The sequence below is a fragment of the Mytilus trossulus genome, chromosome 10, assembly GCF_036588685.1.
Source record: "Mytilus trossulus isolate FHL-02 chromosome 10, PNRI_Mtr1.1.1.hap1, whole genome shotgun sequence".
Classification (NCBI taxonomy): Eukaryota; Metazoa; Mollusca; class Bivalvia; order Mytilida; family Mytilidae; genus Mytilus; species Mytilus trossulus.
Window position 1 is genome coordinate 53939679 of NC_086382.1, and position 14910 is coordinate 53954588.

The following is a 14910-nucleotide window of genomic DNA, read 5'->3' on the forward strand; positions in this document are numbered from 1 at the left end:
GATTGTCATAAGTTCAATGTCTCTTAACTCTGTTTTCCAGGGTGTTTACTCGATTGTCATAAGTTCAATGTCTCTTAACTCTGTTTTCCAGGGTGTTTACTCGATTGTCATAAGTTCAATGTCTCTTAACTCTGTTTTCCAGGGTGTGTACTCGATTGTCATAAGTTCAATGTCTCTTAACTCTGTTTTCCAGGGTGTGTACTCGATTGTCATAAGTTCAATGTCTTTTAACTCTGTTTTCCAGGGTGTGTGACCTATTGTCATTAGTTCAATGTCTCTTAACTCTGTTTTCCAGGGTGTGTACTCGATTGTCATAAGTTCAATGTCTCTTAACTCTGTTTTCCAGGGTGTGTACTCGATTGTCATAAGTTCAATGTCTCTTAACTCTGTTTTCCAGGGTGTGTGAACTATTGTCATAAGTTCAATGTCTCTTAATAATGTTTTCCAGGGTGTGTACTCGATTGTCATAAGTTCAATGTCTCTTAACTCTGTTTTCCAGGGTGTATGAACTATTGTCATAAGTTCAATGTCTCTTAATTATGTTTTCCAGGGTGTGTACTCGATTGTCATAAGTTCAATGTCTCTTAACTCTGTTTTCCAGGGTGTGTACTCGATTGTCATAAGTTCAATGTCTCTTTACTCTGTTTTCCAGGGAGTGTACTCGATTGTCATAAGTTCAATGTCTTTTAACTCTGTTTTCCAGGGTGTGTACTCGATTGTCATAAGTTCAATGTCTCTTAACTCTGTTTTCCAGGGTGTGTGAACTATTGTCATAAGTGCAATGTCTCTTAACTCTGTTTTCCAGGGTGTGTGAACTATTGTCATAAGTTCAATGTCTCTTAATAATGTTTTCCAGGGTGTGTACTCGATTGTCATAAGTTCAATGTCTCTTAACTCTGTTTTCCAGGGTGTGTGAACTATTGTCATAAGTTCAATGTCTCTTAATTATGTTTTCCAGGGCGTGTACTCGATTGTCATAAGTTCAATGTCTCTTAACTCTGTTTTCCAGGGTGTGTACACGATTGTCATAAGTTCAATGTCTCGTAACTCTGTTTTCCAGGGTGTGTGAACTATTGTCATAAGTTCAAAGTCTCTTAACTCTGTTTTCCAGGGTGTGTGAACTATTGTCATAAGTTCAATGTCTCTTAATAATGTTTTCCAGGGTGTGTACTCGATTGTCATAAGTTCAATGTCTCTTAACTCTGTTTTCCAGGGTGTGTGAACTATTGTCATAAGTTCAATGTCTCTTAATTATGTTTTCCAGGGCGTGTACTCGATTGTCATAAGTTCAATGTCTCTTAACTCTGTTTTCCAGGGTGTGTGAACTATTGTCATAAGTTCAATGTCTCTTAATTATGTTTTCCAGGGTGTGTACTCGATTGTCATAAGTTCAATGTCTCTTAACTCTGTTTTCCAGGGTGTGTACTCGATTGTCATAAGTTCAATGTCTCTTAATTATGTTTTCCAGGGTGTGTACTCGATTGTCATAAGTTCAATGTCTCTTAACTCTGTTTTCCAGGGTGTGTACTCGATTGTCATAAGTTCAATGTCTCTTAATTATGTTTTCCAGGGTGTGTACTCGATTGTCATAAGTTCAATGTCTTTTAACTCTGTTTTCCAGGGTGTGTACTCGATTGTCATAAGTTCAATGTCTCTTAACTCTGTTTTCCAGGGTGTGTGAACTATTGTCATAAGTTCAATGTCTCTTAATTATGTTTTCCAGGGTGTGTACTCGATTGTCATAAGTTCAATGTCTCTCAACTCTGTTTTCCAGGGTGTGTGAACTATTGTCATAAGTTCAATGTCTCTTAACTCTGTTTTCCAGGGTGTGTACTCGATTGTCATAAGTTCAATGTCTCTTAACTCTGTTTTCCAGGGTGTGTACTCGATTGTCATAAGTTCAATGTCTTTTAACTCTGTTTTCCAGGGTGTGTACTCGATTGTCATAAGTTCAATGTCTCTTAACTCTGTTTTCCAGGGTGTGTGAACTATTGTCATAAGTTCAATGTCTCTTAATAATGTTTTCCAGGGTGTGTACTCGATTGTCATAAGTTCAATGTCTCTTAACTCTGTTTTCCAGGGTATATGAACTATTGTCATAAGTTCAATGTCTCTTAATTATGTTTTCCAGGGTGTGTACTCGATTGTCATAAGTTCAATGTCTCTTTACTCTGTTTTCCAGGGTGTGTACTCGATTGTCATAAGTTCAATGTCTCTTAACTCTGTTTTCCAGGGTGTGTACTCGATTGTCATAAGTTCAATGTCTCTTAACTCTGTTTTCCAGGGTGTGTACTCGATTGTCATAAGTTCAATGTCTCTTTACTCTGTTTTCCAGGGTGTGTACTCGATTGTCATAAGTTCAATGTCTCTTAATTATGTTTTCCAGGGTGTGTACTCGATTGTCATAAGTTCAATGTCTCTTAACTCTGTTTTCCAGGGTGTGTACTCGATTGTCATAAGTTCAATGTCTCTTAACTCTGTTTTCCAGGGTGTGTACTCGATTGTCATAAGTTCAATGTCTCTTAACTCTGTTTTCCAGGGTGTGTACTCGATTGTCATAAGTTCAATGTCTCTTAACTCTGTTTTCCAGGGTGTGTGAACTATTGTCATAAGTGCAATGTCTCTTAACTCTGTTTTCCAGGGTGTGTGAACTATTGTCATAAGTTCAATGTCTCTTAACTCTGTTTTCCAGGGTGTGTACTCGATTGTCATAAGTTCAATGTCTTTTAACTCTGTTTTCCAGGGTGTGTACTCGATTGTCATAAGTTCAATGTCTCTTAACTCTGTTTTCCAGGGTGTGTGAACTATTGTCATAAGTTCAATGTCTCTTAATAATGTTTTCCAGGGTGTGTACTCGATTGTCATAAGTTCAATGTCTCTTAACTCTGTTTTCCAGGGTATGTGAACTATTGTCATAAGTTCAATGTCTCTTAATTATGTTTTCCAGGGTGTGTACTCGATTGTCATAAGTTCAATGTCTCTTAACTCTGTTTTCCAGGGTGTATGAACTATTGTCATAAGTTCAATGTCTCTTAATTATGTTTTCCAGGGTGTGTACTCGATTGTCATAAGTTCAATGTCTCTCAACTCTGTTTTCCAGGGTGTGTACTCGATTGTCATAAGTTCAATGTCTCTTAACTCTGTTTTCCAGGGTGTGTGAACTATTGTCATAAGTGCAATGTCTCTTAACTCTGTTTTCCAGGGTGTGTGAACTATTGTCATAAGTTCAATGTCTCTTAACTCTGTTTTCCAGGGTGTGTACTCGATTGTCATAAGTTCAATGTCTTTTAACTCTGTTTTCCAGGGTGTGTACTCGATTGTCATAAGTTCAATGTCTCTTAACTCTGTTTTCCAGGGTGTGTGAACTATTGTCATAAGTTCAATGTCTCTTAATAATGTTTTCCAGGGTGTGTACTCGATTGTCATAAGTTCAATGTCTCTTAACTCTGTTTTCCAGGGTATGTGAACTATTGTCATAAGTTCAATGTCTCTTAATTATGTTTTCCAGGGTGTGTACTCGATTGTCATAAGTTCAATGTCTCTTAACTCTGTTTTCCAGGGTGTATGAACTATTGTCATAAGTTCAATGTCTCTTAATTATGTTTTCCAGGGTGTGTACTCGATTGTCATAAGTTCAATGTCTCTTAACTCTGTTTTCCAGGGTGTGTACTCGATTGTCATAAGTTCAATGTCTCTTAACTCTGTTTTCCAGGGTGTGTGAACTATTGTCATAAGTTCAATGTCTCTTAATTATGTTTTCCAGGGCGTGTACTCGATTGTCATAAGTTCAATGTCTCTTAACTCTGTTTTCCAGGGTGTGTGAACTATTGTCATAAGTTCAATGTCTCTTAATTATGTTTTCCAGGGTGTGTACTCGATTGTCATAAGTTCAATGTCTCTTAACTCTGTTTTCCAGGGTGTGTACTCGATTGTCATAAGTTCAATGTCTCTTAATTATGTTTTCCAGGGTGTGTACTCGATTGTCATAAGTTCAATGTCTCTTAACTCTGTTTTCCAGGGTGTGTACTCGATTGTCATAAGTTCAATGTCTCTTAATTATGTTTTCCAGGGTGTTTACTCGATTGTCATAAGTTCAATGTCTTTTAACTCTGTTTTCCAGGGTGTGTACTCGATTGTCATAAGTTCAATGTCTCTTAACTCTGTTTTCCAGGGTGTGTGAACTATTGTCATAAGTTCAATGTCTTTTAACTCTGTTTTCCAGGGTGTGTACTCGATTGTCATAAGTTCAATGTCTTTTAACTCTGTTTTCCAGGGTGTGTACTCGATTGTCATAAGTTCAATGTCTCTTAACTCTGTTTTCCAGGGTGTGTGAACTATTGTCATAAGTTCAATGTCTCTTAATTATGTTTTCCAGGGTGTGTACTCGATTGTCATAAGTTCAATGTCTCTCAACTCTGTTTTCCAGGGTGTGTGAACTATTGTCATAAGTTCAATGTCTCTTAACTCTGTTTTCCAGGGTGTGTACTCGATTGTCATAAGTTCAATGTCTCTTAACTCTGTTTTCCAGGGTGTGTACTCGATTGTCATAAGTTCAATGTCTTTTAACTCTGTTTTCCAGGGTGTGTACTCGATTGTCATAAGTTCAATGTCTCTTAACTCTGTTTTCCAGGGTGTGTGAACTATTGTCATAAGTTCAATGTCTCTTAATAATGTTTTCCAGGGTGTGTACTCGATTGTCATAAGTTCAATGTCTCTTAACTCTGTTTTCCAGGGTGTATGAACTATTGTCATAAGTTCAATGTCTCTTAATTATGTTTTCCAGGGTGTGTACTCGATTGTCATAAGTTCAATGTCTCTTTACTCTGTTTTCCAGGGTGTGTACTCGATTGTCATAAGTTCAATGTCTCTTAACTCTGTTTTCCAGGGTGTGTACTCGATTGTCATAAGTTCAATGTCTCTTAACTCTGTTTTCCAGGGTGTGTACTCGATTGTCATAAGTTCAATGTCTCTTTACTCTGTTTTCCAGGGTGTGTACTCGATTGTCATAAGTTCAATGTCTCTTAATTATGTTTTCCAGGGTGTGTACTCGATTGTCATAAGTTCAATGTCTCTTAACTCTGTTTTCCAGGGTGTGTACTCGATTGTCATAAGTTCAATGTCTCTTAACTCTGTTTTCCAGGGTGTGTACTCGATTGTCATAAGTTCAATGTCTCTTAACTCTGTTTTCCAGGGTGTGTACTCGATTGTCATAAGTTCAATGTCTCTTAACTCTGTTTTCCAGGGTGTGTGAACTATTTTCATAAGTGCAATGTCTCTTAACTCTGTTTTCCAGGGTGTGTGAACTATTGTCATAAGTTCAATGTCTCTTAACTCTGTTTTCCAGGGTGTGTACTCGATTGTCATAAGTTCAATGTCTTTTAACTCTGTTTTCCAGGGTGTGTACTCGATTGTCATAAGTTCAATGTCTCTTAACTCTGTTTTCCAGGGTGTGTGATCTATTGTCATAAGTTCAATGTCTCTTAATAATGTTTTCCAGGGTGTGTACTCGATTGTCATAAGTTCAATGTCTCTTAACTCTGTTTTCCAGGGTATGTGAACTATTGTCATAAGTTCAATGTCTCTTAATTATGTTTTCCAGGGTGTGTACTCGATTGTCATAAGTTCAATGTCTCTTAACTCTGTTTTCCAGGGTGTATGAACTATTGTCATAAGTTCAATGTCTCTTAATTATGTTTTCCAGGGTGTGTACTCGATTGTCATAAGTTCAATGTCTCTTAACTCTGTTTTCCAGGGTGTGTGAACTATTGTCATAAGTGCAATGTCTCTTAACTCTGTTTTCCAGGGTGTGTGAACTATTGTCATAAGTTCAATGTCTCTTAACTCTGTTTTCCAGGGTGTGTACTCGATTGTCATAAGTTCAATGTCTTTTAACTCTGTTTTCCAGGGTGTGTACTCGATTGTCATAAGTTCAATGTCTCTTAACTCTGTTTTCCAGGGTGTGTGAACTATTGTCATAAGTTCAATGTCTCTTAATAATGTTTTCCAGGGTGTGTACTCGATTGTCATAAGTTCAATGTCTCTTAACTCTGTTTTCCAGGGTATGTGAACTATTGTCATAAGTTCAATGTCTCTTAATTATGTTTTCCAGGGTGTGTACTCGATTGTCATAAGTTCAATGTCTCTTAACTCTGTTTTCCAGGGTGTATGAACTATTGTCATAAGTTCAATGTCTCTTAATTATGTTTTCCAGGGTGTGTACTCGATTGTCATAAGTTCAATGTCTCTTAACTCTGTTTTCCAGGGTGTGTACTCGATTGTCATAAGTTCAATGTCTCTTAACTCTGTTTTCCAGGGAGTGTACTCGATTGTCATAAGTTCAATGTCTTTTAACTCTGTTTTCCAGGGTGTGTACTCGATTGTCATACGTTCAATGTCTCTTAACTCTGTTTTCCAGGGTGTGTGAACTATTGTCATAAGTGCAATGTCTCTTAACTCTGTTTTCCAGGGTGTGTGAACTATTGTCATAAGTTCAATGTCTCTTAATAATGTTTTCCAGGGTGTGTACTCGATTGTCATAAGTTCAATGTCTCTTAACTCTATTTTCCAGGGTGTGTGAACTATTGTCATAAGTTCAATGTCTCTTAATTATGTTTTCCAGGGCGTGTACTCGATTGTCATAAGTTCAATGTCTCTTAACTCTGTTTTCCAGGGTTATGTACTCGATTGTCATAAGTTCAATGTCTCGTAACTCTGTTTTCCAGGGTGTGTGAACTATGGTCATAAGTTCAATGTCTCTTAACTCTGTTTTCCAGGGTGTGTGAACTATTGTCATAAGTTCAATGTCTCTTAATAATGTTTTCCAGGGTGTGTACTCGATTGTCATAAGTTCAATGTCTCTTAACTCTGTTTTCCAGGGTGTGTGAACTATTGTCATAAGTTCAATGTCTCTTAATTATGTTTTCCAGGGCGTGTACTCGATTGTCATAAGTTCAATGTCTCTTAACTCTGTTTTCCAGGGTGTTTACTCGATTGTCATAAGTTCAATGTCTCTTAACTCTGTTTTCCAGGGTGTGTGAACTATTGTCATAAGTTCAATGTCTTTTAACTCTGTTTTCCAGGGTGTGTACTCGATTGTCATAAGTTCAATGTCTCTTAACTCTGTTTTCCAGGGTGTGTGAACTATTGTCATAAGTTCAATGTCTCTTAACTCTGTTTTCCAGGGTGTGTACTCGATTGTCATAAGTTCAATGTCTCTTAACTCTGTTTTCCAGGGTGTGTACTCGATTGTCATAAGTTCAATGTCTTTTAACTCTGTTTTCCAGGGTGTGTACTCGATTGTCATAAGTTCAATGTCTCTTAACTCTGTTTTCCAGGGTGTGTGAACTATTGTCATAAGTTCAATGTCTCTTAATAATGTTTTCCAGGGTGTGTACTCGATTGTCATAAGTTCATTGTCTCTTAACTCTGTTTTCCAGGGTGTGTGAACTATTGTCATAAGTGCAATGTCTCTTAACTCTGTTTTCCAGGGTGTGTGAACTATTGTCATAAGTTCAATGTCTCTTAATAATGTTTTCCAGGGTGTGTACTCGATTGTCATAAGTTCAATGTCTCTTAACTCTGTTTTCCAGGGTGTGTGAACTATTGTCATAAGTTCAATGTCTCTTAATTATGTTTTCCAGGGTGTGTACTCGATTGTCATAAGTTCAATGTCTCTTAACTCTGTTTTCCAGGGTGTGTACTCGATTGTCATAAGTTCAATGTCTCTTAACTCTGTTTTCCAGGGTGTGTGAACTATTGTCATAAGTTCAATGTCTCTTAATTATGTTTTCCAGGGTGTGTACTCGATTGTCATAAGTTCAATGTCTCTTAACTCTGTTTTCCAGGGTGTGTACTCGATTGTCATAAGTTCAATGTCTCTTAACTCTGTTTTCCAGGGTGTGTACTCGATTGTCATAAGTTCAATGTCTTTTAACTCTGTTTTCCAGGGTGTGTACTCGATTGTCATAAGTTCAATGTCTCTTAACTCTGTTTTCCAGGATGTGTGAACTATTGTCATAAGTTCAATGTCTCTTAACTCTGTTTTCCAGGGTGTGTGAACTATTGTCATAAGTTCAATGTCTCTTAATAATGTTTTCCAGGGTGTGTACTCGATTGTCATAAGTTCAATGTCTCTTAACTCTGTTTTCCAGGGTGTGTACTCGATTGTCATAAGTTCAATGTCTCTTAACTCTGTTTTCCAGGGTGTGTACTCGATTGTCATAAGTTCAATGTCTCTTTATTATGTTTTCCAGGGTTTGTACTCGATTGTCATAAGTTCAATGTCTCTTAACTCTGTTTTCCAGGGTGTGTACTCGATTGTCATAAGTTCAATGTCTTTTAACTCTGTTTTCCAGGGTGTGTACTCGATTGTCATAAGTTCAATGTCTTTTAACTCTGTTTTCCAGGGTGTGTACTCGATTGTCATAAGTTCAATGTCTCTTAACTCTGTTTTCCAGGGTGTGTACTCGATTGTCATAAGTTCAATGTCTTTTAACTCTGTTTTCCAGGGTGTGTACTCGATTGTCATAAGTTCAATGTCTCTTAACCCTGTTTTCCAGGGTGTGTGAACGATTGTCATAAGTTCAATGTCTCTTTACTCTGGTTTCCAGGGTGTGTGAACTATTGTCATAAGTTCAATGTCTCTTAACTCTGTTTTCCAGGGTGTGTGAACTATTGTCATAAGTTCATTGTCTCTTAACTCTGTTTTCCAGGGTGTGTACTCGATTGTCATAAGTTCAATGTCTCTTAACTCTGTTTTCCAGGGTGTGTACTCGATTGTCATAAGTTCAATGTCTCTTAATTATGTTTTCCAGGGTGTGTACTCGATTGTCATAAGTTCAATGTCTCTTAACTCTGTTTTCCAGGGTGTGTGAACTATTGTCATAAGTTCATTGTCTCTTAACTCTGTTTTCCAGGGTGTGTACTCGATTGTCATAAGTTCAATGTCTCTTAACTCTGTTTTCCAGGGTATGTACTCGATTGTCATAAGTTCAATGTCTCCTAACTCTGTTTTCCAGGGTGTGTGAACTCGATTGTCATAAGTTCAATGTCTCTTTACTCTGTTTTCCAGGGTATGTACTCGATTGTCATAAGTTCAATGTCTCTTTACTCTGTTTTCCAGGGTATGTACTCGATTGTCATAAGTTCAATGTCTCTTAACTCTGTTTTCCAGGGTGTGTGAACGATTGTCATAAGTTCAATGTCTCTTAACTCTGTTTTCCAGGGTGTGTACTCGATTGTCATAAGTTCAATGTCTCTTTACTCTGTTTTCCAGGGTGTGTGAACGATTGTCATAAATTCAATGTCTCTTTACTCTGTTTTCCAGGGTATGTACTCGATTGTCATAAGTTCAATGTCTCTTAACTCTGTTTTCCAGGGTGTGTGAACGATTGTCATAAGTTCAATGTCTCTTTACTCTGGTTTCCAGGGTGTGTGAACTATTGTCATAAGTTCAATGTCTCTTAACTCTGTTTTCCAGGGTGTGTAAACGATTGTCATAAGTTCAATGTCTCTTAACTCTGTTTTCCAGGGTATGTACTCGATTGTCATAAGTTCAATGTCTCTTAACTCTGTTTTCCAGGGTGTGTGAACGATTGTCATAAGTTCAATGTCTCTTAACTCTGTTTTTCAGGGTGTGTGAACGATTGTCATAAGTTCAATGTCTCTTAACTCTGTTTTCCAGGGTGTGTACTCGATTTTCATAAGTTCAATGTCTCTTAATTGTGTTTTCCAGGGTGTGTGAACTATTGTCATAAGTTCAATGTCTCTTAACTCTGTTTTCCAGGGTGTGTGAACTATTGTCATAAGTTCAATGTCTCTTAACTCTGTTTTCCAGGGTGTGTGAACTATTGTCATAAGTTCAATGTCTCTTAACTCTGTTTTCCAGGGTGTGTACTCGATTTTCATAAGTTCAATGTCTCTTTACTCTGTTTTCCAGGGTGTGTACTCGAGTGTCATAAGTTCAATGTCTCTTAACTCTGTTTTCCAGTGTGTGTGAACTATTGTCATAAGTTCAATGTCTCTTAACTCTGTTTTCCAGGGTGTGTGAACTATTGTCATAAGTTCAATGTCTCTTAACTCTGTTTTCCAGGGTGTGTACTCGATTTTCATAAGTTCAATGTCTCTTTACTCTGTTTTCCAGGGTATGTACTCGATTGTCATAAGTTCAATGTCTCTTAACTCTGTTTTCCAGGGTGTGTGAACTATTGTCATCAGTTCAATGTCTCTTTACTCTGTTTTCCAGGGTGTGTACTCGATTTTCATAAGTTCAATGTCTCTTTACTCTGTTTTCCAGGGTATGTACTCGATTGTCATAAGTTCAATGTCTCTTAACTCTGTTTTCCAGGGTGTGTACTCGATTTTCATAAGTTCAATGTCTCTTAACTCTGTTTTCCAGGGTGTGTACTCGATTGTCATAAGTTCAATGTCTCTTAACTCTGTTTTCCAGGGTGTGTACTCGATTGTCATAAGTTCAATGTCTCTTAACTCTGTTTTCCAGGGTGTGTACTCGATTGTCATAAGTTCAATGTCTCTTAACTCTGTTTTCCAGGGTGTGTGAACGATTGTCACAAGTTCAATGTCTCTTAACTCTGTTTTCCAGGGTGTGTACTCGATTGTCATAAATTCAATGTCTCTTAATTGTGTTTTCCAGGGTGTGTACTCGATTGTCACAAGTTCAATGTCTCTTAACTCTGTTTTCCAGGGTGTGTACTCGATTGTCATAAGTTCAATGTCTCTTAACTCTGTTTTCCAGGGTGTGTGAACGATTGTCATAAGTTCAATGTCTCTTAACTCTGTTTTCCAGGGTGTGAACTCGATTGTCATAAGTTCAATGTCTCTTAACTCTGTTTTCCAGGGTGTGTGAACGATTGTCATAAGTTCAATGTCTCTTAACTCTGTTTTCCAGGGTGTGTACTCGATTTTCATAAGTTCAATGTCTCTTAACTCTGTTTTCCAGGGTATGTACTCGATTGTCATAAGTTCAATGTCTCTTAACTCTGTTTTCCAGGGTGTGAACTCGATTGTCATAAGTTCAATGTCTCTTAACTCTGTTTTCCAGGGTGTGTACTCGATTGTCATAAGTTCAATGTCTCTTAACTCTGTTTTCCAGGGTGTGTACTCGATTTTCATAAGTTCAATGTCTCTTAACTCTGTTTTCCAGGTTGTGTACTCGATTGTCATAAGTTCAATGTCTCTTAACTCTGGTTTCCAGGGTGTGTGAACGATTGTCATAAGTTCAATGTCTCTTAACTCTGTTTTCCAGGGTGTGTGAACGATTGTCATAAGTTCAATGTCTCTTAACTCTGTTTTCCAGGGTGTGTACTCGATTGTCATAAGTTCAATGTCTCTTAACTCTGTTTTCCAGGGTGTGTACTCGATTGTCATAAATTCAATGTCTCTTAATTGTGTTTTCCAGGGTGTGTACTCGATTTTCATAAGTTCAATGTCTCTTAACTCTGTTTTCCAGGGTGTGTGAACGATCCAGCAGATATCGTCTTTCTTCTCGATAGAAGTCGCAGTGTCGGAGCCGCGAATTATCGTCACGGATTGGATTTCATTAAAGATTTTGCAAAGCACTACAAAATAGGACCTCAAAATGTGCAAATAGGAGTAGTATCATTTTCTGGTAGTACAACAGAAGAAATCAATATGAAGCAATATACTAAGATACACGATCTAAATACAGCCATAGATAATATTACATATCCCAGTCAGCATGGCGGAACTCATACATCAACTGCATTGCAATACATCCGAGAAAATGGTTTCACTCATAAATCTGGGGAAAGACCACATGTGCCAAATTTTCTCGTTGTAATTACTGATGGTAACTCTCGACCACCAGAATTCTATCCTGACAAAGAAGCGGCTAAATTACACCAAACAAACATAGAAACATTCGTCATTGGAATTGGTAGTGTTGATCCAAGTGAACTGAGACTGATTGGCACGGACGACAAACATGTCTACACAGTGACAGATCATTTAGATTTACATATACCGTTACGTCATATCCGATGTGGTATGTATATTTTAAAATTTCAAAAAAAATAGCATGTTATGTAAGTAACATCTGCAAACGTGTTGCATGTTACATTGCAGAAGGATAAAATGAATTATTGTTTCAATATGCACAGATTCAAGCCGGGAGCAACTCTAAGCAGCAACTCGAGACAGCAGCTCCTTTTTTTTCCGTCAGTCAATTTTCGTGATATGCCTAAAAAAAAAGGAAACTGTATAAGATTTTTAAAATGTGTCAGCCTGGGTCTGGCTATTTTTAATCGTATTAATCACATTTGTAAGAATATTGTTTGAGTCGACGATTATAATTTATTTGCCATTCACTGACCTATAATTAATCAGGTTTTCGACAGATTTTTTAGGACGTGGCTCATTTGCTCATATACCATTTTCACTCTGATGTTAAAAAATTGCAGAATGTGACTGACAGATTTTTTACTTGTTTTCAAATGTGCATGATTGTTACTGTCATGGTATTGTTTTATATAACGTTATAGTTCTATCTTTTCATGAAACCTATTTACACTAACTTCAGATGTCAGTGTTCTGAATTTTTGGCCATCAAACAAGATTTGCCTCATTTCAATTAAATTCATCCAATAATTATAAATAAAGAATTATAACAATGAAACACTATAATTTTACAGAAAATATTGATATGGGATTCAAAATCAAGTTTAAAAAAACTTTTATAAAACCTTTTCATTTATCTTGTTTCGAGTTTTTCTTCTGTCTTAATATAATATATTTACTTTTATTGGTCTCTTATACTACTTAAACTACGTAAACATGAAATTGTTTGGTTTTTGAACTTCTACATATCATTTTCATATCATGATAAAAAAAGAAGATATGGTATGATTGCCAATGAGACAACTCACAACAAGAGACAAAAAGACACAGACATTAACAACTATAGGTCACCGAACGGCATTCGACAATGAGCAAACCCCATACCGCATAGTCAGGTATAAACGACCCCGAAATGACAGTGTAAAACAATTCAAACGAGAAAACTAACGACCTTATGTATGTACAAAAAATGAACGAAAAACAAATATGTGGCACATAAACAACCGACAACCACTGAATTACAGGCTCCTGACTTGGTACAGGCACATACATACATAATGTGGCGGGTTTAAACATGTTAGAGGGAACCCCAACCTTTAGAGACAGTGGTATAACAGAACAAGAACGAACTGTAAACATAATTTGAAAAAGGCTTAACTCATCCGGTGAGACGGACAAATGTACAATTGAACATGGACGGGTACTTGTACATCCCAACAACAAAAAGACACTAGGTACAGATCTGAGAGTACTCGGAGTTAACTGACAGCTAGTTCAAAGTAACTAACAACTAGTAAAAAAATCATGCATCTAACACTAAATTAGCAATCCGTACACATTCAACATCCAATGGATTTAGTTTAAAGACGTCGTAAACAGTCAGAGAAAAACATGACATTGTGCAATGCCAAGATACAGGTATCGACAGATTGCAGATTCATGAATGTGTATATGTATATAGCATACTAGTAATATTTACTTTGCTTTTAATTTATTGATAACAAAGTCAATATTTATACGAATAAAAACAATATTCAAAGAATATATCACAGTATTGAATTGGTAACATTTTAGAATAAGTATTTTTCCACGATCGTTTCTTAATAGGATAATTACCAATTGCCGTCAATTGACCCTATTATAAGAGGTCCCTTTTTAGATGATTCTCTTCTGCACGGCCGACACTCGGCTAACCGAGAGATGGGTCGGTTAATCTATATTGAGTATGCGGCTATATCGGCGGTGGGTCTGTTAATCGGGTTGGCTAAAGTCTGTTAATCAGGTGTTATCGTGAAAATCAGTGCAAGGTCAGCATGTTTCATTGTATAACTTTTTAATTATATTTATATCATAAAAAACTATTCATGTCTGACAAAATGATTTGGAGTACTGAATCCAGTGCTGTAATTATTTTTTTTCTAGCTTCAATAAACGATCTATAAAATGAAAAGGCGAGTTACTCATCAGTAAATTTATACACATTTTACACACACAAAATGTACACAAAAATGACAAGTTGGTTGCGTTTACTTGCATGCAATCTTTTGAACATCGAAAAAAGACTGGCATTATGTTTGTTTACCATATTAACATCAATATGTGAAAAATCTACACGAAAAACTGTATTTTGGTGACATAAATCAATTTTTGATAAAAAATATGGTCTGTTAATGGGTCGGATGTATAAAACTCGGTCTGTTAATTGGTCTGTTAAGAGTTATGAATGACATTACAAGTATAATGTAATTGCTATATTGGATGTTATCTGAAAAAAGAGATAGGCCCAAGATTAGTGGCTAGAATAAATGGAAACAACACATGTACAATGAAACATAAGTTTAGACAATGGAATCTGAAAATTGATAGAAATGATTTTAAAAAGTGTAAAATCAAAGTAATATGAATTTCATCAAAGAAAGATCGCATATATCATGTAGATTCTGTTTCATTGATATGAATTGCACCAATTTGTCATTTACATAGTAAACAAGTACATAATTCAGAGATAAACTTCGTAATGTTTTGATTTTTTTTATCAAATGAACTGAAATATGATTATAGTGCAAACAAATATAGACAAACCTTTCAACATCAACCTTTCTCTACACCACCTTGAAGGTCACCCGATAGAAAAACAAGCACGTTTGCGGACTGCGAGTCGGCTAAATGACTTACGATATCATAGGAATACATCATTACTCGAAAAATAAAATTAATATTATGCATTTATTGTGATTTACAGGAATATAAAATTGTCTTGTTGTTACACAATAAATCAGCACCCAACACTAATATAAAAAAAAAACTTACTCACTA

At 36.5% G+C, this 14910-nt stretch overlaps 1 protein-coding gene across 1 annotated transcript in view; it reads left to right on the forward strand.

Annotated features, from left to right (window-relative positions):
- LOC134686348 (uncharacterized) overlaps positions 1-14910 on the forward strand; it is a 49323-nt gene that overhangs the window by 18930 nt on the left and 15483 nt on the right. The window contains exon 2 of the mRNA XM_063546025.1: positions 11468-12022. Within this exon, the coding sequence (XP_063402095.1) occupies positions 11650-12022 (373 nt within the window). The 5' untranslated portion in view covers positions 11468-11649. The remainder of the gene's footprint in view (positions 1-11467; positions 12023-14910) is intronic.